The following is a 21,324-nucleotide window of genomic DNA, read 5'->3' on the forward strand; positions in this document are numbered from 1 at the left end:
TATAGGAACAGGGTAATTCCTGCCTCAGCTGTTGTTTCTGACTTTGCTGACTCTGCAGTAGCTATCCTTGCCTCAAGTCCTGACAGGTTTCTCTGCAAGCATCACAGCTAGAGGCTTTCATTTTTTTTAAATGAGCAGGGAATTTAGAGCAGCATTTCTCAAGCCATGGACCATGACCCAAAAGTGGGTCACAATATATGAAAAGGTCATGAACAAACTTTAAAAATGGATTCTCCTTTAAAGGAGAAAAATGTGTGAAGCTGTGGCTTTTCCCTTCCAGGCTGGCAGAGCTTGACTCTGCGAGGGGCTGCTTGGGACTCTTCATGCCCCACAGGCTCCAGGACTGGGAGCAGCAGGTTGGGAGTGAGGAGGGGCACTGAGTCAGGACTGGCCATCAATGTTTACAAATGGGTCCCGGCACAAAAAAAGGTTGAGAACCACTGGCCTAGAGGACAACTTATGCCAATCCTGTTCTGGGGGTGGGGGACCAGCAAAACTGTTCTCTGACAATATAGTCTTTTAGACTGGGGCTAGTGTGACTTGGTATGGCAGAGAAGGACCTGGGGGTTACAGTGGGCAGTAAGCTGAGTATGATCGGGGGGGGGGTATAGTTCATGGTGGGTCTAGGCCTACATCCTCCAAATGCAACAGGCCTGTCAGGGGCCCAGCTGCGAAGTAACTTGCTGCCTCACCAAGGACTACAGTGATGTCGTGGCCCAGAAATGACACCAAGACAAGGATTTCGCGGGGCGGCCTCATATCGCACCCACCGGAGCGGGGATAAAGCGAAGCTCTGGCACGCCAGAGGCATTCTTCCTCACCCTTCACCTGAGGGTTTGTGATGTCTGACAAGGGTTAGCTCGTCTCCCTTTATTCCAGCCGGTCTAACAGAGACACTGCCCTGTGCCCTACGAAATCCTTGCGTCTGCAGGGACCACGGAGCACGCATCCCCCGCCCGCCCCCAGATCCTCCTCCTCCTCCGCTGACATCCCAAAGGGACCCGCAGCGCCGGGGTGCAGAAGAGCCGGCTGGGATAAGCCGCCCCCTTCCCGCGCAAGCGCTCTGTCCTGCTGCCCGGGGGGGGCGGAGCCGCTGGGGGAGGGTCCAGCCACCCCGCGCTGCCCCGCGCGCCGCCACTAGCTGCGGTCGCCAGCATGTCGCCGACCAGCCACGGGCTCAGGGACCAGCCGGGTAATGCTACGCGCTGCGACAGGCCGGGCCGGGCCGGGCCGGGCGAGCTCCGGGGCGGGGCGGGCTTGGCCAGCTGCGCCTTTCCCGCCAAATTTTGCCGCGGGGGGAGAGTGGCGCGGCGCCCACGTGCTCCGTCCCTGCCCCGCATCTCAGCCTACCCGGGCTGGGCGAGACACGGGCACCTGCGGGGCCGGCTTGGGCCCAGGGACAATGATGCAATCCGGGCTGCGGGTTAACTCACGGGCGCCGGCTTGGGGTCCATGCACGCGGCGTGTGTGTGTGTGTGTGTGTGTGTGTATGTATGCGTTGCTGCTGTGCGTGGGCGTTTGCGTGTGCAGGCTGCTAGTGCGTGCATGTATGTGCCTCGTGTGTGCATGCCTGCGTGTGTGTGTACAGGCTGCTAGTGTGTGTGCGCATGCCTGCATGTGTGTGTACAGGCTGCTAGTGCATGCCTGTGCATGTGGAGTCCTGTGTGTGCACACGGCTGCTGTGTGTGTGTGGATGCAGCTGCACATGCGTGTGTGTAGAGGCTGCTGGTGTGTGCATGTGTGTGGTGCTAGTGTGCGTACATGCTGCCACTGTGCATGTGTACACAAAACGCTAGTGTGCATTGTGTATTGCTGCTTGTGTTTTTTACATGTGTGTATGTGCTTTCTGTGTGTGTGTATGCTCTGCTAGTGTGTGCTTGTGTACATGCTACTTCCTTGCAGGTACACTTGTACACACTGTTTGCTTGCATGTGTGCCTACACGTGCCTAAACATACGCGTGTGTGTGTGTGTCAGAGAGATCTCTGTATTATGGTTATGCATGGGTTTCCTCTTGCACAACAAAAGTTTCTTCCTCTGTCTCATTTGCTGTTTTGCCCGCAGGTTTTGCTTTGTTTGTTTTAACAGATGGAGAAACATTTGTCATGTTGGTTCGCTAATCTGTTATAATACCTGTGTTGGAGCTTAAGCAGACTTGGAAACACACGTTTTAAAGGCTGATCTCATAGATTTCATAGATTTTCAAAGGCCAATTTCCACCTGAAAATCAAAAATAATTTCAGGGATGCTTCTTGAGACCATCTATCAGTTTTAATAGTTCGCAACTACCTTGCTAGATGTCTTACCTTGTCATAGTTACAAGAGGCACACACAACTGAGAAGGTGACTGAAGTGTTGCCAGAGAAAGTAAACAGGCAGGAAAATAGACCCCAAAACAGATTTGTGGTTTGACTGTGGTGTCATCATAGCTGTTCGAATTGGCCAGTCCCTCAGCTTCCCTCCTTGGTTGACTGGATGGTTTAGCCTTCCAGCCAAGCCGAAGGTTCTTCCTCTGGGGCAAACAATAATAGTCCAAAAGATGTTGGAGGTGGGGGCAGCAACGGTGACAGCAACTGAGTTAAAACTTCATCAGCAGAATCTAAGGGCATCTGTACATGTACTCTGTGGTAGGGGGCATTTTAATAGAAGCTGCTCTAATTGAAATGCACACAGCGTCTTGTGTATTCAGTATTCCACATTTCAAAATGGCAGTGAGGGTGCTTTAACTAAGGCTTGTTCGACAGCTTTAGTTAGTGTGCCCGCCAGCATTTTGAAACACAGGGCCACTGAATACACGAGACACTGCAGCACACCGGAGCATTCTGATTACGCTTCCAAACTCGATTAATCGAGTCTGCTCCGATGCATCAGAGCACACGGAAAGTGCCCATTATGAATACTTTTCCCCTTTATTGCAGGAATTCAGCCTGCTTCTTGTGGGGCTTCCATTGAGTTCCTTGCTCAGTTTCTTGGAAAAAATACTTAAACTGAAGGGTGTGCTTGGAGCCAGACTCCCACGTGTTCATGATAATGGCTCCTCAAGCTGGCCTGAGAGCATCCCTTTTGCAAACTCATGCTGGTGTTGGTGCTGTAGTTATTTGGGGATCCTTGGACTGGGATTATATGATCTGGATGCCTATGACAGAAAGAGAGTAGTTTCAGTGACCTGAAGAGGTCTCACACTAGCTTTAGTTTTTCCTAAATGACAGTAGTCTCAATCATCATCTTGAGGACAATTTGGGTGAAAAGTCAATGAATCCTACACTGGGTGTAGAGGTTTGTTAACAGAATTGTTTTTTCTCACTCCTGCTGCTGTCCCCCACTGCCTAAGGACAATTTGTGTTGGATTGATGGGACCAGGAAGCCAAAAACTTCTGTCCTTCAGTGACTTTTTCATTTAATGTGATCACTGGGGTTAATGAGCTAGGCTGTGGGAGTAGTAGTAGTGGTTTAGTAGTAGTAATGATTTAACTATATATCAGTTCACTGATCTGACCGTTAACAGGAGTGCACTTTATGATGAAATACAAACTAATGTTTGCTAATGCTATAATCCTAGCTGTGGTTCATTTTCTCTTCATTAATAAGAAATGCAAAACTAGTATGATTAACTTGCCAGTTGTGGGTGTATGGCAGTGGTCTCCAGCCTTTTTAAGTAGGAGATCACTTTTGGAATTTAAAAGTAACCCAAGATCCACTGCCACCTCCCCTTCCCCCCAGCCCAGCAAGTAAGTCTGTGGGGAGGGAAGGGGGGCAGATCGAGGGAGAGGGGAAAACGTTATTTGGGGGTGCGCCTCCCCAGCAGGTAAGTCTGTGGGGGAAGCAGAAGGGGCCATGGGGGGGGCATATTGAGGCCCCAGCCCTAGTCCTAGCCCTAGCCCTACTCCCTCCCTCACTGCTGGGGTCTCAATCTGCCCCCACCCCTTCAGTGGCTGTGAGGGAGGGAGTGGGGCTGGAGCAGGGGCAGGCCCTGTAGCTGGGATGGGTGGGATGGAGCTATGAACATCTCATCTGGGGTGTATGGAAAGGGGGAGGCACATACCCCAGGAGGGAATGGGAAGGTGCATGCCCCTGGATCTGCATGCAGGGCGGGGTGGGGCGGGGCAGGCTGCAGCTGCGGGCTGGGCTGTTTCCACGGGGTGGGATGCTGTGCTGGGCTGTTCCTGGTGGAGGCTGGGCAGTGGTGGCACTGGGAGCAGGGACTAGGGGGGACTACAGTGAATTTTTGGGTGGCCGTTCCCAGCAGCATAGGCCAGCCCCCTCTACTGGGAACACCCCAGCCCTAGGTGACAGCTGCAGCGTGCCTTGCCCTGCGTGCAGATCCAGGGGCACATGCCCCCTGTGCCTTCCTGGGGTGCATGCCTCCCCCTCCTTGTGGGCTGAGCTGCTCCCGGCTCTATCCCGCCCCATCCTGGCTGCAGGGCCTGCCCCTGCTCCAGCCCCAGTCCCTCCCTCATTGCTGCTGCAGCTGCCCTGCATTTGCCCTCCCCCCCAAGTCTATGTGGCAGAGGCAGCTGCTGTTTCAGGCTGGGCTTTGTGCCTGATCTGATTTAAGATTAAGATTATGTATAGTTGGGAGAGGAATGGGAGCCAGAGCTGAGGGCAGTAGCCACACTGAAACTAAAGCCATCTCACTGCTTACATAATAATTTTATTGACCATAACGTGAAATCCCTCCCGGTTATGCCACAGTTTTCTGTAGAGGAACAAAAAAGATGACAATAATCCTTTATCCATCTGTGGCTCCATATCCAGTGCTGCTTCCTCTCTGGGCTGTTCCTTGGACAGTTTCTCAGAATATGGACAGTCTCTCTCTGCTTGTAGCCTGTTCCAGCATTGTGATCTATTGAAGAGTTTGCTCCTGTAACTCCATCCCATCTGCTACGAGTTGGAAGACCCGGCCAGCCCCACATGAAAGCTTGTCTTGCAGGATTTCAGAGCTAGGAAGAAGATGCAGCAGACCCTGAGGAGTGCTGCCCAAGTGGCAGCATGCTGCCAAGTGGCTTGCATTTTGGGGGTGTTGGAAAGTGATTAGAAGAGCCAGGACATGTTGTGCCGATAAAGAGGGACAGAACTATTTTTTCTGTTATGCAAAAAAAATGTCAGAAGCTTTAGAGTGGTGCAGATATATCTTGTAATACAGGTTGGCTTTTGCTTATTAGTGAAAGTGCAAATGTGTGTAGTTTTTGATATGTGAATCAGTATAGAGTCTGAATGCAGGGAAGGTAGCTGTGGTTGGAGAAACCTTTGGTGTTTAGATATTGGTATTACTAATAACCTGTTTATATTCTCAAAGTAGGAAAAACTGAAATTCATTTTACTTTAATTTTGCATTTCTCTCAAGTGTAACTGTTAAAAGCTGGAGTGATTATTTTCACTTTATTTCTACTTGAGTTCACAGCATGTTTCTGTTTAATTTATGTGCTCTTAACTCCTATTCTCCCCTGTCCCAATCTTTTTATTTATTTTTAATAGAACCTACATTTGGGGTTGAAAACCTCTTATCCAGAGTCACTGAAGTAAATGTGGATCTTTCTACTATCCTGAGTAATGAGGTGTAGATCAGACCCTCAATTGCTTTTGTCATTCTTTAAGCATCGCTAATAGGTGTACTGCTCTAGCCTAACCTTGTATTTCAGTGATAGGTAATTTTTCTGTGTACAAGTTTCCCTCACTTTTATGCGGGTTCTGTATGTGTGAATTTGTTCTTATACGATGACCCTTTTTATACCAAAAATGTTGTTATATGCTAGGTAAATTCACTCTTATGCGAGCGATGTGAGGGAAGCCCACAGTCAGCTGCTTTGTGCAGTGCATTGTGGGAGTGACAAGCACCAAAATATAGTCTCCCGCGTGGAACTGTGTTCCTTGCTCATTGTCTGCGACACGTGTTTCTGTAGTTGCCATTCCCATTATGATGGTGCCTTGTGCTTGTGCATACTGTCTGCTGTTAGTGAGTACCAAAATTGTCTTGTAAAAGTGGTAGGAATCGGTCTGGGGCTCAGTATAGTTGAGGTCTTGGAACATATCCCTATTTGTTACATTGTAAAGTGGGTTCCCTTTATGCGAATTGGAGTTATGCGCCGTTTTCCAGGAACGCATGTACAGCATAGTGAGGGAAACCTGTATAAAGGAATGCTTTAGGTTGGAAGCTTTACAAAATAAAAGGCTAATATTGCCTTGAGAAGAAGCAGGGAGGCCTTTTCAATGCAGCAGGGTCACTGTTTGGCTAGATTACTGACAGCAGACGTAGTCATGAGATGCACGTGTTGACATCTGACTGCCAAAATCTGTATGGCGGTAGCTAATTCTGCAGCCCTGAAACTCCCACTTCAATGGATTCTTGGAGCAGTAAAAATCAAAGGAGTAGGCATTCTTGAGGGAATGTCTATAAGGGGATAAACAGCATGAATTATTTAACTGATTTGCTAGTTTATGGAAAAGGAAGCAGGGGCTGCTCTAGAGGCTCCTCAACCTTCCCTCTGCCCCTGTAGGTAACTCCTTTCTGGTTTACTGAGGCTTCTCCTGGGTGCAGTCTTCTGCTCATCTAAATGCAGCTGCAGGCACAGGCTGTTCTCACTCATGTTAAATTATTTCATATTTTAGGGACAGCACAATGGCTGATTCCTGTTAGTTTACAATAAAGTAACAAATCTTTTCCTGAGATTGTTGGGCTTCTTTAACTTCAGAGTAATTAGTTAAGAAAGCTATGCATATCAAAATGCCTTACAGTTTGTTTGGCTTTGTTTTCAAGTAGATACCACAAAAAACCTAAAAGATGAAATTGAGTCTGTTTTGCTGGAGCGGATTATGGTTTTGGATGGAGGAATGGGAACCATGATCCAGCAGCACGCGCTGTCAGAAGAGGACTTCCGAGGGCAAGAATTTCAAGACCATCCCAAACCTCTAAAAGGCAACAATGATCTTCTGAGTATAACTCAGCCTGACATCATCTATAAAATTCACAAGGTATTACATGATTTCTGAATCTCTTGATTTAAAGAGGGAGGAAAAAATAATCTATTTCTTGAATGTATTACTGTACTTTTGAAGGGTTTGACTAGTACTGATTGTCTCATTTAAATATGAAAATAATAATTCTAAGGATGTATCACTTATATATTGTGAACCAAAGAATTATCAGGTGACCTGACCTGTGGTAGGCCAGGAAAAAGCATGTTACTTATTCAAGACGCTCCTTTTGCTAGTGCTCTACAAATTGATGTATATATGGTCCACTGTGTGGTTACTGCCTGCTGTCTGGTTTCTTGGGTCCTCTTTTAGGTCCTGCCCTCTAGGACCTTCCTTGACATCTGTGAGTTGTCAAAGACAGTAACCAATAGTTGTTAAACCACTACGTTGTCCAAATTTTTCCAAATTATAGCAGAACTTAATTTTCCCTAGCTGCCATAGTGTAATAACTCCGATAGTGTAATAACTAATTGATATTTGCGTATGACCTCAAACCTGTTCACTGGGGTTTTTTATTTCAGATTTTCTGTCATCTTTTAACTATACCTTTTTTAAGTATTTTAGTATTATTTTAATGCTCAGTCTCTTAAGACTTGTTTGGTAACATAACACTTTTTTTAGAGAATCAGGAACTCTCTAGTGCTGTGGAGAAGGTTAAAGAAAAAGGCTATTTCAAGCTGTTCCTATGAAATGGTCAGAGCTCTATCAGGTGAGCTGACTTGACACCAAACTCCATGTTGGGCTTCAGATTTCTTAATCTTTTCCAACCCATCTAGGTTGGAAGCTGATGAAATTCACAGGCTTGGCCATGATCCATAAAGATGTTGAGCTTCACAAAATCCTTGGAGAATAACCTATTTATGGACAGTAACTTTAAAAATTCTCCTTTAGCTCGCTCTCTCTTTTTAAGACTTTGCTTAAAAAATGGAGGCCTTTAAATAGGCACTTCTTTTAAGTAGCTTTCACCTGTGCTTTGGTTGATACGTCAGATTTAAAAGGAAGATGCCGTTCTTCAAAGTCAAAGCTGATTTCCCAATTCGAGCAAATTATCATTTTAATACTGTTCTGGTATACAGTAATTTTAAGCACTTGAAAAAAATGATGAGCTTGAAATGCATAAATCTTTAAATATAAAATAGTATGCATGTATTTAAGAAATGCTCTTAAAGGAAGTTAAAGTGTACATTTTATTATACAATATGCGCCTTCTCTAATAAAGTATGTTTGTCATTAATGAGGACACTCAGAATAGAAAGGGAAAAAATACGCTTCTGTCTTAAACTATCCCCCCATCCATTATTGTTACAACTCATACTTGAAGTGATGATAAATGAGAGATTAGACAGATTAGGTTGTTAACATTGTAGTCAACTGTGGTAGCAAATGTCCCAATGAAGCCAATGAAATAATCTTCCCTGTTTGTCTGTTTAGTGCATCAATAGCTGGTGTGCGTTAGGTTAAAGGAGCAAAAGTGCTAAATGCAGCTGTTACCAGTCATATTTGTCAGCATAGTTTTGTATGCTTAAATCTCGGAGTGAATAATTGTTCCTTTATTTTAGTTGTCCCAAATGTGTAAGATGTATGTTCTAAAAGCATGATGGCATCATCTCTGCACCAGAGAGCTTTCTTGGTAAAGGTTGTTCTGACACAATAAGTGAGTGGAGAAATAAGAATTCAAGCAGCTAAAGAAAAGCCATAGGCCATGAAAGGCATTTGTCACCCTGCTTTCACTGATTTCAGGAGTTATGTGGCTAAATACCTTCATGGTTTTGGGCCATAATTGCTAGTTTAGACATAATCCTCAATAAAACATAAATCCTCCTGAAATTCTGTTCCACTGCATTCTACTATGTTTTCACTGTTTGCAGCTTTCCCTTCGCTACTGAACTTTTTAAACCTCTCTCACCACCTAAATGCTACTTTTTCTTGTTTCCTCTGGCAAGTCCTAGTAATATTCTTCTGTCTCTGGCAATTAGCCTTTTCCCACCATGTCATTGCTTGAAAATTCAGACTGAACTTCTAGCTCTGTTGTAACCTGTGGCAAAGTTCCCATTCACTTCAAGGAGACCAGAATTTTAGTTTAATCTGGTAAACACTGCTATGGTACATTTTGTACTAGTTTTATAACAGGCTAATAATGTCTATTAAAGCAATATATGATTCAGTAGATTGCTTATAACCATCCGTAATGGGTGCATAACATCAGTCCCTGGGTCACAGATGGACAGGGTCAGTACCTTGCTTTAATTTAATTCTTCTTTACACTACTTATGGCATTAAAAAGGTTTTTAAAACCAACATGGCATGTGCTGTATCCTCGCAGTGTCGCAGCTCCTTAGTCTGACCATGTAAATGCATGTGCTCTTCAGTTTCCTGCTTGCAAAGGGCTCAGGGCTTGCATCCAATCATAGTGAATGCCAAGAGCAGCCTTGCAGCCTTGCATTGGAAAGCATACCTTGCAAGTGGCTTTCAATTTGGTTTGAATTTTGCACCCATGTTTTATAACTTGTAAAACTAACAGTTCTTGATTCTTTTTTTTTTCCAGATACCTAAATGCATGTGTAACTTTAGGCACTTCAAGGAGACTGTTTGCATGCTTAAAGTTAGGCTTATAATTGTCTACATAGCTGGATCAGGGACTTAATTACATAACCTTAATATGAAGTATAATTCTGATATTAAAGCACTGCACGTATGTAGCAGTCCTCACTGTGCAACACATGCTCAAAACAGTAGGAGTATTGTTTGAGTTGGGACTGCAGGATTTGGCATGCCATGAATGGAAAGGGAATTTTACTTGGTAGCTTTCAACTAAATGAGACAAATGATAGAAAGAAATAGTGTTTGGGAATCCAGTCTCCTTATCCTTTTCTTGGGTCCTTAAGACACTATTGTTTATATTTATTTATTTGCTTGTTTGTTTGCAGGAGTATTTGCTATCGGGTGCTGATATCATTGAAACAAATACTTTCAGCAGTACCAGAGTTGCGCAGGCTGACTATGGACTGGAGGATTTGGTAAAAATGTTATACTACTTGTCTGTCAAGACATTAATCAAAATTTCTTTTTGTCCCAGCAGCTCAGGTTACCCTAGTCCCAAACTCCATCAGGTTCATGTTGACTGCTAAGTGCATGCTGTGTACAGATGTACAGAACCTGGGTGTACAGATAAGGTTCTTGGGGTCTTTGCTGCTCGGGAGAGAAATATCGCAAATTATCTGTAGCCTACTTCCATTGGTGCAAAGAAGGTTGTGTGACAGCTGCACTGTGACGGCTGTCTATAGAGGCACAGGCAGTAACCATTTGTCATAGAGTTTATTTGAATATATACAGAAGGGTCTTGTTCTGCAAACAGGAACATTCAGCTTCAGTGTTTCCAATTTCATTAGGTGCCACAGTGGAAATGTGTGGTGTCCCTGAATATTGCCTTTGTACGTTACAAGTAGGACAGAACATTATTACTGCAGTACATGGGATTCTTTTGAGCTCAGGTTTATCATGATTTTCCTTGAGGTTGCTTCATTTTTAAACTTATTTTAGCAGCTCAATAACACTTGGAAATATGTATTAAAATTAGTTGATTTCCCCCCCCCCCTTTTTTAAATAAGCTAACATTTATCCTCTTTGGCCCTCCCATCATTCCAGCTGATCTTCAGCTCTTTCCAGTCTTAGTGGGAGTGAAGAGTGTTTAGTAATTTACAGAAGGAGCCCTCAGTCACTTCCCCATAAACTAGTTTTAACAGAGATGCATGGTGGAGTGGGATTCATCTCATATCGCATCCCTGCAGTGCCCTTTAGAGCTTCATATAACAAAGCACTTTTCTGATGCTTAAGGTTTTCTGTAGCGCTTACATTTATTTGTCTTGCCTATAGTATGCTTAGAATGCACTACATGATTGTTTAGGGGAGGGATATTGTGGTAAGCTGCTTTGCTAGTTTTCTTTGAAGAAGAGCTATAATATATGGGATTGACCTTTTCTGTTAGCACAAAGTAACTGGCTGTCACTGTTTCAGGTTTATCGGTTAAACAGAATCTCAGCGCAGGTGGCCAGAAAAGCGGCTGATGATGTAACTGCTCTTACAGGTGAACAGCATTTGAATTAAGAAAAAAGCCCATGCTTACTTTCCATATGTTTGTCTCGTTACAAGCCCTGGGACACTTGTTACTGTGGGTAATGTGCTTGACTGCATCTGAGAGCAGTGATACTCCAGGTTGTTCTCTGAGAAGCCAAAAGCAGCAGTGATTCTTTTCTTTTTTTTTTTTTTTTCATTGCATGCTATCTGGATTTGTAAGATGCTACTCTAGTTCCTGTAGTAAAGGGCTGAATCAACAAGGTGCTAATTATCACCCTCTAACACCAAACCATCCCCTGCTTATTAGCCAGTCATTGGATTGTCTAGATAATTGTTTCCTAATTTAATCTATAATTTTTACAGTTTCTCTGTGTCTTGCAGACAGGTGTGAATAAAGTGTCACTTTGCTCTAGAATTTCTCTGTATTGGTCTGTGCTGTGCATGTAAAAGTAATTAACTGAGACTTAAAAGAAGACACTGATGTGGTGGCTCACTGTTGTGTGGTGTGTTAATATCTGAGTAGCAGCATAGGAATGCAGCCAGGCACCCAGAGCACAGGAGCAGCAGTTACTTGTGGTGCGGCCACGATTGCTATTGCAACTGCTATTGTGTGGCTGCAGGAGCAGCTGCTTTTTATGGCCCAACTACCCCAGGATGGCACAAAGGTACTGCTGGCACCCCACTTGCTGTGGTACTGTGTATGAATATGTAACACTGTCTCCTTACTTGGTAAAATCAAATCTACTTACCTGTGTGGTGCTAACTATCCTCTTTCCAGTGCTAAATAAGAACCACCTTTACCTCAAAAGCAGGGGACATATGCTTTTGGAATAGGAGGTGCTGAAGTCAATCCACTATTTTGCATTGATGTTTGTTACAGTGATATGATTATCTGACCAAAAATTAGTCTCATTTCTCTCTTTCTTCATTCTCCTCACACCTTCTCTTTTTAGGGTGTAAGAGATATGTGGCTGGAGCTATGGGTCCTACAAACAGGACACTGTCATTGTCCCCTTCAGTGGAGAGACCAGAGTATAGGAACATTAGTAAGTACTGTAACTTAGTTTTGTTGTAACTTCCATAATAGCCCCATACAGAAGGCTCCTCCAGCTAAAGCTACATCAAATAATGCTTATTTCATTTTACAGCTTTTGATGAGCTGGTTGAAGCTTACCAAGAACAAGCCAAAGGACTTTTGGATGGAGGAGTTGATATCTTGTTAGTGGAAACTATATTTGATACAGCCAATGCAAAGGTGAGATTTTGGGGAATACTTCTTGGGTAATTTCACAGTTTTGTGAAATGCATAGATAAAATTTAAGCAGAAGGAAGGACAGCAGTGGCCAGAAGTAGCTTAGCAGACGTTAGTTATTAAACACACACAAAAAAATCTTTACTCTTCTGTTTGTTTTATTGTCCTTTTAATATGTAATGACAGTTTGTAGATCATAACACATCATCTCAAAGAAGTTCTTCTCCATGTCTTTTATTTGCTAGTGTGGATTTTAAAATGACCAAAGCTTTCTAGATTGGGGCTGTCTATTCTTCTGGTTCTTAAGCTGGATTAGTGTCATGGAGCCAGTCCACAGGCCAATGCATGGAACTGTATCATCTGGCCTTCAGGGCTGTCTGTGGGGCCACACATTTGTTGACAGCAGTATTTGCCCCCTGGAACCATGGCAGCTGCCACTCCTCTTGTAGCACAAAATCTGGCTCTGCGGGCTGCCCTAGAGAACAAGTGATGCAATTCCATGCTCTGAATCTAGCCAATGGGGCCTGAAATTTGGCAGTGGGAGGACAGTATTAATAGCTGTGGCTTGATGAGCTGTAGCAATTACTGCTGCTATGGCTTGTTCCACAGCAGGGAGCTGGATCTGGTCTTCTGGTGTTCCTTTGGCACCTTGTGGAAAGCTTGTGGAAAAAGTGAAAGGGTGGTAAACTTCACTTTAAGACATTCCTCCTCCATTTTAATGTGAAATTTTGTTTAAATTTGAAAAATATAAAAGAAAAATGGATCGGCTTTCATTTGTACTAGACTGTGAGTGTAGATTCTCCGAGGTATAAATTCTATCCTTAGGTACCCATCTGGCAAAAAAAGAAAGAAAATAGTAGTGGTAAGTTTGGGTAGATGGTTGCTTCTGTACCTGAGGGCAGATTGTAGGATACGAGATTCCACTTGGAATCCTGGAGGCATCAGACTGGAATTTGGAGAGTACAAGCATTAGGATGAGAATAACTTCATAGCAGCAGCTCAGAGAATTTCCTAAAGAGCTAGGTGGTCTCATGAATGCCAGCCCTCTTCCTTATTCCAGCTGCTAAATTGCAGGGATCCAGGTTTTCTGTTCACTGTGGAAAAATGTAGATTTTCTCCTTTTAAAAGAGAAAAACGAGGGAAACAGTGGGTTTACTTTTGCAGGCTGGCAGAGTTCCAGCCTGCTTTGGGTTGGGGGACCAGGACTTAGGGGGTGTCATGTGTGCACACACATGCACATGGTCAGCAATATGGGGGCAGGGGAGCAGGGATGGTCAACAGCTGAACCTGTGGCATGGTGAGCAAAGGGGGCAGGGGGAGCTCTGATTTTCCATGATTTAAAAAACACCAAAATCAAATGCTAAAATATATATAGGTATTTAGAATTTATTTTCTTATTATGGTTGAGGCACTGATAGGCTTCCAAGTTGCTTTAAAATTGTAAATGTATCAATAAAACATTCAACTGATACCTATATATGTATATAGTATATAGTTGAGTTTCACTTCAGTTGCAGAATAACATAGATTTTGGGGGTTTTAATCAGAGAATTTGGTGTTTTTAAACAGAATACCAGGATCCCCGAAGAACACAGCTCCAGATACCTTAATTACTGCTTACGGTGGGCAAAATTCACCCCGTTCAGTTCTCATTTGCCCAAAACACTTGCATAGGAACAGGGCAGAGTTTCAACCCATTCACCTAGCATTTGTTTGGGCATCAGGCAGTCTTGCTGTTTCCTCACAAACATGTGATCAGCCAGCATGGAGGCATGGCAAGAACCACATCCTCTTCCTGTAGTCTGAAGGGAGTACCTGTTGCCTTTAGTCTTCCTCCCTTGAGCCATCAGTTTTCCTTAAGTTCCTTCGGGTGAGCCGCTGCCACCTCTCCTGCTCAAATACATTGTTTGCTATTAAAACTATCATGTTCTTAATAGTCACATGCCTTGAGAATCATACCTACCAATGCTAAACTCCCTGAGCCCACTCAGCCGGAGGTGTACTAGTACACGTAATACAACAGCGTTCAATGTTTGGCTACCCTATGTTCAGGATGTGAATAGTGAATAATACAGCACGCAGATCTTAGTAAGTATGTTGTGATTTTTGAATCTGAAACAGCGTTAGACCTCCTAGTTACTCTGACATATTTCCCCCATCTACCTGAGGTGCTGGCCTTCATGAAACAAATTCCAGAATAATGGAGTGCAGCTTTTTACAGTAGGTTGTAGAAAAGCTATTGAGGGAAAAGAAAAGCAAAAAAAGTTCTGTTAACTTTTTGTGATATTGTTATTTCACAGGCAGCTATCTTTGCTGTCCGGAAACTGTTTGAAGAAGAATATAAACCCAAGCCAATATTTGTAAGCACAAGACGTTTTACTTTAATTACTGAGGAGTCATAACTGGTATGGGATGGAATATAGTGTTGTTTTTATTTAATAGAAAAAAATATGCTGTATAACACATGCAGCAAAGGCAGCTTGTCTTTTTACAGCTGACTGTTTTAAGCTGCCAAACTTATCTTAATATCCTTAGGAAATGCAAAGCATTTGTCGTATAGACTGTGTTGATCCTTACCATGTGAAGCTTAATGGGCTCAATCTATTTGTTTCATTGAAGAGAAGCCTGGAATGTGACTGTCATTTGTGTGTAGGTGCTAGCGTGGAAAAGGGATCTGATGGCGCCGTGGTGATGTTCTTAGACTTATTACAAAGACAAACAAGCTGCAAGTTAGACATTCAGTTAGACATGTTCTACCTTCAGTCTGCCTGCATTGTACCTTCAATCTGCTATTTCGTGGAAGTTAGGTTAATTTAAACACAAGAATAGCATACCAATAACAATGATAAACTTGTTCTCATTTGGAGTCATTAAGATACAATTAGATATCTTTCTAAAAGACTGCCCTTTAATCCAGCATCTAAGAGAAATTCTGTGGCCTTTGTATACAAGAGCTCAGACTGGATAATCATAGGGCATTTTTACACATGCAAGTGCTGCAGCTTTGAAAAGTGCTAGGTGCTGCATTGCTTACAATTGTATAAGTGTCAACATGCATGTCAGCGCACAGAAAATGGTGGTGGTCTGCTTTTGAACTAAAACACATAGAAAGTGTGGTAGTTCAAAAGTGGACCACCGCCATTTTCTCCATGTTGATGCGCATTTTGCTGCTTATACAGGTGCAAGCAATGCAGAGCTATGCGCATCTGTTTATGTGCAGAACAGACTCGATTTAATTGAGTCTGCTCTAACTCAGGTGCATCTGGGCATGAAAATGTATGTGTATAAATGCCTTACTGCTCTGTTTTAGTGAGAGTGTACTTGAAATCTAAGTATTATTTTTCTTTACACAACTCTTTGTGAGTCTGTAGAGTCCACTGATGCCAGGTAGGGAGACAGCCAGATTCCAGAGCCAATGAGTATATAGTCCAAGCCCCCTTATTTTTTATGGCTTAAATGAAGTTCTGTTTGGTCCTAAGGATCTATTCATGCAAAGTGCTTTGCAAACCTGGGGCTTACAATAATACTTAAGGCAGAGGGTGTGGGAGACATATTGTTAGGATGCTTGGCTGATAACCACAGCCAAGTATTGTTGAGGTTGTTGAGCTGTTTGGTCATAGGTTTATCTCCATTAGAGGTTGCATAGGGGGAAGTGTTGGGAGGGAGAGAAGCTTGGCTTGCCTCTGGTTTTGAGTAGAGCGCTATTCAATTTTTTTTTGTTTGCTTTTTGAGTGCACCATTGTTTGACATGCTTTAATTTTTAATCCTGTTTCTTCCCCTCCCCCTTCCACTCCCTTTGGTATTTAGGTTTCTGGAACCATTATAGATAAGAGTGGACGCACACTCTCTGGCCAGACAGGAGAGGCATTTGTCATTAGCATATCCCACTGTGAGCCACTTTGGTAAGTCAATACTTTCTGGAATCCATAAGGTTATATAGAAATGGTATTTTTTTTTTAAGTCTATTTCTACAGTAGGTTGAGAACAGTGTTACCTGCAGCCATTGTTAATTCTGAACATTGTTAGCATGTTTTAGCTCGGTTTCCCTACCTAGTAGAGACAGGAATTACTTTCCTGTCTGTAGTAGTGAATTCTGTTACCATATATAGTTTCAGCTAACTTGATTTTCATCATGATTAATTTGATTGGTAGAGACAAGACCAGACTGTTTTTAAAACAACAAGCATGATTTCATGAAAGGATCTGAAACACAGACTTTCAGATTCATGGAGACTTAAGACGTGGAGTAAACAGGGACTAAATGGTTTTGGCTGGAAAAAAAAAAGTAAAATATTATTTGGAAAATGTCATAGGGTGATTGGTTTTGTGGACGGGGGAGAGCAGGGGACGTGAAATACCTTGACTTCAGTAAAGGCCTTCTATATGGTTTCCCACAATGTTCTCCTAGGTAAGCTAAGACAATCCAGTCTAGATCATGGCTGTCCAGCTGGTGGCTTGCGGGCTGCTTGCAGCCATCAAGCACTTAAGCTGCAGCCCATGGGCCCTGGTGGCTGCCTCACCTACTGCCACATGGTGTGGGAGGGCCCAGGGGGCCATGTACTGCTTGTGCAGCAGGAGGTGAGGGGCAGCCATATGTCACTGGCAGAACCTGCAATACACTCTGTGGGGAAGGTGCCATATACCGCTGATGCAGACTGCAGTTGTGGAGATCCTGGAGGGCAGTTGCATGTCCTCACCACACTGAAGTTGGACAGCTCTGGTTTAGATGCAAGTACTGTAAGGTGGGTGCATAGCTGGTTGGATTATCTTGCTTAGAGAGTATATGGTGTGATTTTTCTAAGTGAGGAGAGGGATTAAGTGGGGTTTGTGCAGGGTTCTGTTGTAGGTCTGGTACTCTTTAACACTGAAGAACCGGAATACTTCGGGGGTTTAGGGTTCCTTATTCCCCTGCAAAAATGAGAGGCTATGAAGTAATGGGGATACAGAGCCACAGCAAATGTGTCAAGGCTCCTAAGGTGCTCTAGGTGTTTGCTGTTGCTTTTATTTCAAAGGGAACCACTTCTCCAATCATCTGTGTGGGGCTGTTGATGAGCTCAGGCTGAATGGAAAAGCAGCACCCTTTGAAGTAAAAGCTGCAGAAAGCAGTGGAGTAGGTTCTCCTTAATTTGGCAACCTTTGCCTAGTAAGCAGGGTAAGCCAAGTAACCATCCAGATACAGTAGAACCACAAATATTTGTGTCTTTAATGACTTGGAAGATGGAATTGAGTACACATTTAGTACATTTGCAGATGATGCCATGCTGGGTGCAGTAGCAGATGCTTTGGAGAACAGAATTAGGATTCAAAACTACTTCATGTTGCTTCAAAATACTTGGAAAAATGGCCTGAATAAATTGTGTGAAATTCAGAAAAAGATGAGTTCAAAGCTCTGCGCTTAGGACAGCACAGTCATGTAATACATACTGGGGGACAACTGGCTAGGATATAGTACTAGAAGAAAAGGACCTGAGGCTTATGTTGGAGCTCAAGCTGAATGAGTGGTTGGTGTGTTTTATTGTTGAACCCCCGGCCACAAAAAAGCCAACGGTAGGTGTATGTTGACAGGAATATCATGTGCAAGTCACAGGACATGATTCTTTCATGCTATTCAGCACTGATGGCACTTCATCTGCCCAGTTTGGGTGACCACGTTTCAAGAAAGGTGTGGACAAAATGGAAGAAGTCTAGTAGGGTGGCAAAAAATTAATTAGAGGCATAGGAAACATGCTAAGGAAAAATTGAAAGAATTGGAATTATTTAATTTAGAGAAGACTGAAGGGGAGAGTTTGTTAACAGTCTTGAAACACTTGAAGCATTGTTGTAAAGAGGTTGATTTATGATCTGTCCCCTAGGTACACAGTATACGTAGAGAGATGGTGGAATCACCATGACTGGAAGTTTTCAAGAGCAGGTTAGATATACATTTATGTAGGATGGTTCAAACAGGGAAGTTCCTTCCTTGAACAGGCAGCTGGACTAGATGGCTTTTTGTTGTTGTTTAAGCCAGAGGCATAGCATGAAAAAATGCACCATGAGCAGTCTTCTCTCATCCTTCCCTGTCTCCTCTTGTACCTTCTGACTTGTAAGTGTAGGAACAGGAGCAGCAGCTGATGCAAGATGTTCAGGGACTTATTCTTTAAAAAGGCAGTGGAATTTGCTGCTACTGGCAGGAGGGGGAACTTTTATCTTACTTTTTTGATGCTGAAGCACGTGTCCAGAAAACAAAAAAATGCTAATTTTGCTGCCACAAAAAAAAAAAAAGAAAAAAAAGGGGGATCAGTTAATTTCCCAGTATTGGTGAAGTCCGCTGCCGTTCTGCAGAACTACCGTTCCCTGAATGTCCTGAACTCTGACACATTGCCTGTGCCAACTGCTTCTTGAAGCCCAAAAGTGCAAACAGAGCAAGGTAGACAGTAGCCCTAGGGTGAGGCATCTTTTCTTTGTCCTGGTTCCTGTCTCGTTAGGTTGTATCTAGGGCATGTGTCCGGCTGCCCACCCCATGTTACGTCATTTTGTTTTAGCCCTATTTTTTGTGATTTTGGTTTCAGTTCAAAGGGGTACTAAAAAGTGCTTTGAGAGGTGATCCTTACAGCTGATAATTGAATAGACACATATTCTTAACCTGTTGAGGTATAGATGTTGGAGGGGTTTTTTAATGAAAAATTATGTTGAAAACAAACATTGGTAAATTTGATGGCAGTATGATATATAAAACCCTGCATGAATCTTTCTTTCCCTTCTTTGTTTTTTTGTCTCCCCTTCCCCCCCTCTTTTTCCAGTATCTTTTTCCACTGATTTCTCTGCTGAGATTCTCATTATACAAAGATTTACACCAAAGGAAAACAGTTACTATTACCTGTCTGTTTTCCTACTGTTTTAAATATGTAGTTTGCTATTAGACACATACACAGCATATGTTATGGCAAGATAGCTTTGTTTTTCAGCAAAATCCCTTTTAAAACTGGCAAGTTACCCTTGCAGTGAGGCAGAAGCAGGAGATTTCACTTGCACAGGACTTGGCTTGTCTGACTGCCCTTGAGACTCTACTTTCCCAGGCCAGACTGTACTGCAGAAGTAACATACGGAGCCAATTGAAACAGTGTTAGTTGACTTGTGTACAAAGCATCCCAGCCTAGAGAGCCATACTTCTTATAGATTGTAGTCCTAGATTAGTCTGCACAGAATATTCATTTCTCTATAAAGAGGATAGAGGGGGCAGTGAAGCAGAAATTCAGAATGTATTGAACCGTATTCCATAAAAAACCTGTCGTATGCGCAGCTTTCTGTGTCTGATCTCATTGCCAAGGCTACTTCACTCTGGTGTCACAATTCTTGGTTTAATCTTTAAATAAGTCTGAGTTCGGCCCTTATCTAGGGATCTTACAAACCTTCCCACTGTGGACTGTCAGCTTGATTGCAGCTAGCTGAGGACCTTCTCACTAACGGTTCTTAGCTTTGAATTTCTAGGATGGGTGGTACTATGTACTCCTTGTGCATGAGATTAGTCTTCCCCCTGCATTTATTTGAGCCGTGCTGTTGTTGTCATCAGTATCTTCATGGGCCAACGTTTTTGGCAGGCATGTCACAAACTAGCCGTATACCCTCCTTGAGTGCCACTCTGATCCCCTTCACTTGCTGCTCTGCTTTCTGCCCCCTGCCCTTGCTCCCTGGCCAATCTGCTGCTCTGCTTTCTGCTCCATCCGTTACTGTGCTGCCTATCTCCCCCCTGGTCTGCTGTGTGCCACAAGTGGCATGGGCAGCTTCTGCATATGTGGCGCAAGTTGGCCATTCGACTTATTTTGTGATAGCACCTAGAACCTTTGCTGAGTTAAGGGACAGGGGCAGGAGGAAGGGGATTTAAGTTCTGTTATGCTTTCTGCTTTACATACTACTTTGTGCCAAAGAGCTCTTGTAGTCTTGGCATGTGATGGATGACAATTGCTACACCAAGTACTTTGGCTTAGCGAATTGAGGCACAAAGTTTAGGGTACGGTCGTGCTTATTACCCAACTAACGCAAGGCTGCTTGTTTTAAGAGTGCACAGTAAAAAGCTCATGTATTTCCTTAAATGTTAGTTTTTGTTGGCTGTGATGGTACTGAATTTATTTGAACGTGACATCGACCAGGAAACACAACATTCAGCTTTTGAATTGAGCTTCCAGTTTTTGATGAGCATATTTGCAAAACCTAAATTGTCCCAGCCTTGCAGGTCTGTTCATCATCTTGTCTTGTGACAGTATATCCCTCAAGTAATCTGAATAAATGGTTTTAGGTATCCAATATATGGCGAGTCCAGTGAGTGTTGAAACATTCTCATTCACTGATTATACCACTTGGATATAGCATATCTTGCTGCGGTGGGTCATAGATCAACAGATGAGTCTGTTGAGAGAGACAGAGACAAATGGAGCTGAGATGAGGCAGAGAGAAATACACCCATTTAAAGCAAAAAGGGAAAATTTAAAAAAAGGTATAAAATGGAAGTTTATAAATCAAACATGATATATGACATAGTATATGGCATTTATCTACATTTCATATAAATGGTCATATCATCTGTTTTTTGTTTTGTTGCAATAATCTTGAATGATGAGTTTACACTTATGAAAATAAATGTGAGATCTTCGTCTCTGTGCAGTACATACTTGAGATGAATGGTAAATGTGTAAGGTGTATTTGTAAATGTTTTATATAAGCATAGTCCATACATTTGTAAACATGAAATTGAGGGTAAAATGCGTGTTTTAAAAGTTCTATGTCAACTACTTTGGAAATGCTGTAAAGTTACAGGCTCTATTCTTAAGACCATCACCCTCAGGCTAGGTACAGATGTTTGGAGAGGTTAGATTGCATTAAAAAAGGCCACCCAATCTATCTTAGTTTATCCAGGTGCAGATCATACACTTGCATGAACCTAACTAGAGAGCTAAATGGAAACTCTGTGTAAGTTCAGGCAGTTTAGATGGGTCTCAAAATGGATACCCTGACCTCCAAGTCTGTCTAACTCAGAACGGGTCAGGTGAGATG

The 21,324-nt window shown here is 43.2% G+C and overlaps 1 protein-coding gene across 3 annotated transcripts in view; it reads left to right on the forward strand.

Moving 5' to 3' along the window:
* The first annotated feature begins 1,071 nt into the window (after window positions 1-1,071).
* The window catches only part of MTR (5-methyltetrahydrofolate-homocysteine methyltransferase), a 78,415-nt gene continuing 58,162 nt past the window's right edge, over window positions 1,072-21,324 (forward strand). The window contains exons 1-8 of one of the 3 annotated variants that reach the window (XM_090044745.1): window positions 1,072-1,192; window positions 6,754-6,968; window positions 9,899-9,988; window positions 10,986-11,055; window positions 11,999-12,091; window positions 12,194-12,300; window positions 14,598-14,657; window positions 16,105-16,199. In XM_090044745.1, the coding sequence (XP_089900871.1) occupies window positions 1,156-1,192; window positions 6,754-6,968; window positions 9,899-9,988; window positions 10,986-11,055; window positions 11,999-12,091; window positions 12,194-12,300; window positions 14,598-14,657; window positions 16,105-16,199 (767 nt within the window). In that variant the 5' untranslated portion in view covers window positions 1,072-1,155. Of the gene's footprint in view, window positions 1,193-6,753; window positions 6,969-7,592; window positions 7,681-9,898; window positions 9,989-10,985; window positions 11,056-11,998; window positions 12,092-12,193; window positions 12,301-14,597; window positions 14,658-16,104; window positions 16,200-21,324 lie in introns of those variants that run through there. The other 2 variants (XM_090044752.1, XM_090044761.1) reach the window with 2 other exon arrangements.

The sequence above is a fragment of the Crocodylus siamensis genome, chromosome 1, assembly GCF_052110815.1.
Source record: "Crocodylus siamensis isolate JL-2025a chromosome 1, ASM5211081v1, whole genome shotgun sequence".
NCBI lineage: Eukaryota > Metazoa > Chordata > Crocodylia > Crocodylidae > Crocodylus > Crocodylus siamensis.